The 1484-nt window shown below is 46.6% G+C and overlaps 1 protein-coding gene across 1 annotated transcript in view; it reads right to left on the bottom strand.

Moving 5' to 3' along the window:
• Positions 1-84: 84 nt before the first annotated feature.
• The window catches only part of KNSTRN (kinetochore localized astrin (SPAG5) binding protein), a 4829-nt gene continuing 3429 nt past the window's right edge, over positions 85-1484 (bottom strand). Inside the window, exons 7-8 of the mRNA XM_009644527.2 lie at positions 1330-1435; positions 85-216 (exon numbers count right to left, since the gene is read on the bottom strand). Of these exons, the coding sequence (XP_009642822.2) occupies positions 85-216; positions 1330-1435 (238 nt within the window). The remainder of the gene's footprint in view (positions 217-1329; positions 1436-1484) is intronic.

Consider the following 1484-nt stretch of genomic DNA (forward strand, 5'->3'; position numbering starts at 1 on the left):
AAAAAAAAAAAAAAACACAACAAAAAAACAAAAACGGAAAACCAACCCAAAAAAAACCCAGACAGTTCAGTCCGTCCTCGTGCCTCACATAGCCACGAGCTGCTCCAACTCATCCAGTATGGCGGAACATTCCTTAATCTCTGCTTGAAACGAGGAATGCTTCTCCAGGGACTGGAGTCTCCCTTCTTCTGCCGACTTCCATTTGGCCATCTCCGCCTGCGCAGAGAAGTCAGCGTAAACCACGTTGCACTGACACAGAAGTACCAAACAGCAAAGCCAAGTTCTAAAGCAGCTCCAGCTAAAGCACTTGAACTCTTCAGCAGGGTCTTCCTTGCTAAACTGAGATGAGTCTAGCCTGACCGGGATGCCTTTTACCTCTGTTCCTTGAGGAAAATGGCAGTTTATCTGCGCCCAAAGTTTGGGAAGTCTTCTCTAACAGCCATTTCATGAATTAGCTTTTAAGCTTCGTACGCAGAATTGTAGAACTAGAACTTAATGACTGGTTTGGTCAGTATAAAGACAAAATAGTATTACGGACGCTGCTCGCGTACCTCTTAGCTCCCCGAGGTCGCTGCTCTGCAACGCTCTCCAGGTTAGATGGAGCATTGTGGATGCCAGCGTTACAGCCAGACTGGAGGACCAGCATTCTGCTGGTGGTGCTTACAGCTACCTGCAGCCTCGGAAACTCTCTCTCTCTAGAGAGGAGCTGGTCTAAGCAGAGACAGATCCATTTCCAGTACTGGCATCATTCTGCCGGTGGTGCTTACAGCTACCTGCAGCCTCGGAAACTCTCTCTCTAGAGAGAGGAGCTGGTCTAAGCAGAGGCAGATCCATTTCCAGTACTGGCATCATTCTGCTGGTGGTGCTTACAGCTACCTGCAGCCTCGGAAACTCTCTCTCTCTAGAGAGGAGCTGGTCTAAGCAGAGACAGATCCATTTCCAGTACTGGCATCCATCTTTACCTTGGAACTGATTCAGTGTAACTTGAGAGCTATCAGTCATTAATATGGCTGTAATATCACATTAATATGGCTGTAATATCACATTAATATCTTTGACCTCGTTTCAAGTTCAGTTGTATAGGATTCAATTTGAAATGACTGAGATGAGAACTAACATCATCCCACCATAAACTTTTCTTTAAGCCCTGTATTTAGAAGGGGAGTAACGCGTGGTTTCCTTAATGCACGTCTAGCAAAAGACGAGTTACCCTGCAGGCTTTCGCTGTAGTTTGTGCGGAGAGCAGAGCAGCAGGGGGAGGAGCAAAATAACCTCACCCAGCACCAAGCGCTCATCACCTGGCCGAGTCTGAAAGAGCCACAGCCTTACCTGAAGCACCTCCTTTTCTTTTGCAGCTGTTTGATTAAATAGCCTCAAATCTTCAACGAGCTTCTCAGTTAACAGCTGGAGAGCCAAAAGGAAAATGGTTGAATGTAACGCAAATAAATGCAAGTCTCAGCAGCTTCTTCCATAACATCAGCAGG

This window comes from Egretta garzetta, unplaced genomic scaffold, assembly GCF_000687185.1.
Source record: "Egretta garzetta isolate BGI_Z169 unplaced genomic scaffold, ASM68718v1 scaffold658, whole genome shotgun sequence".
In the NCBI taxonomy this organism is placed as follows: domain Eukaryota; kingdom Metazoa; phylum Chordata; class Aves; order Pelecaniformes; family Ardeidae; genus Egretta; species Egretta garzetta.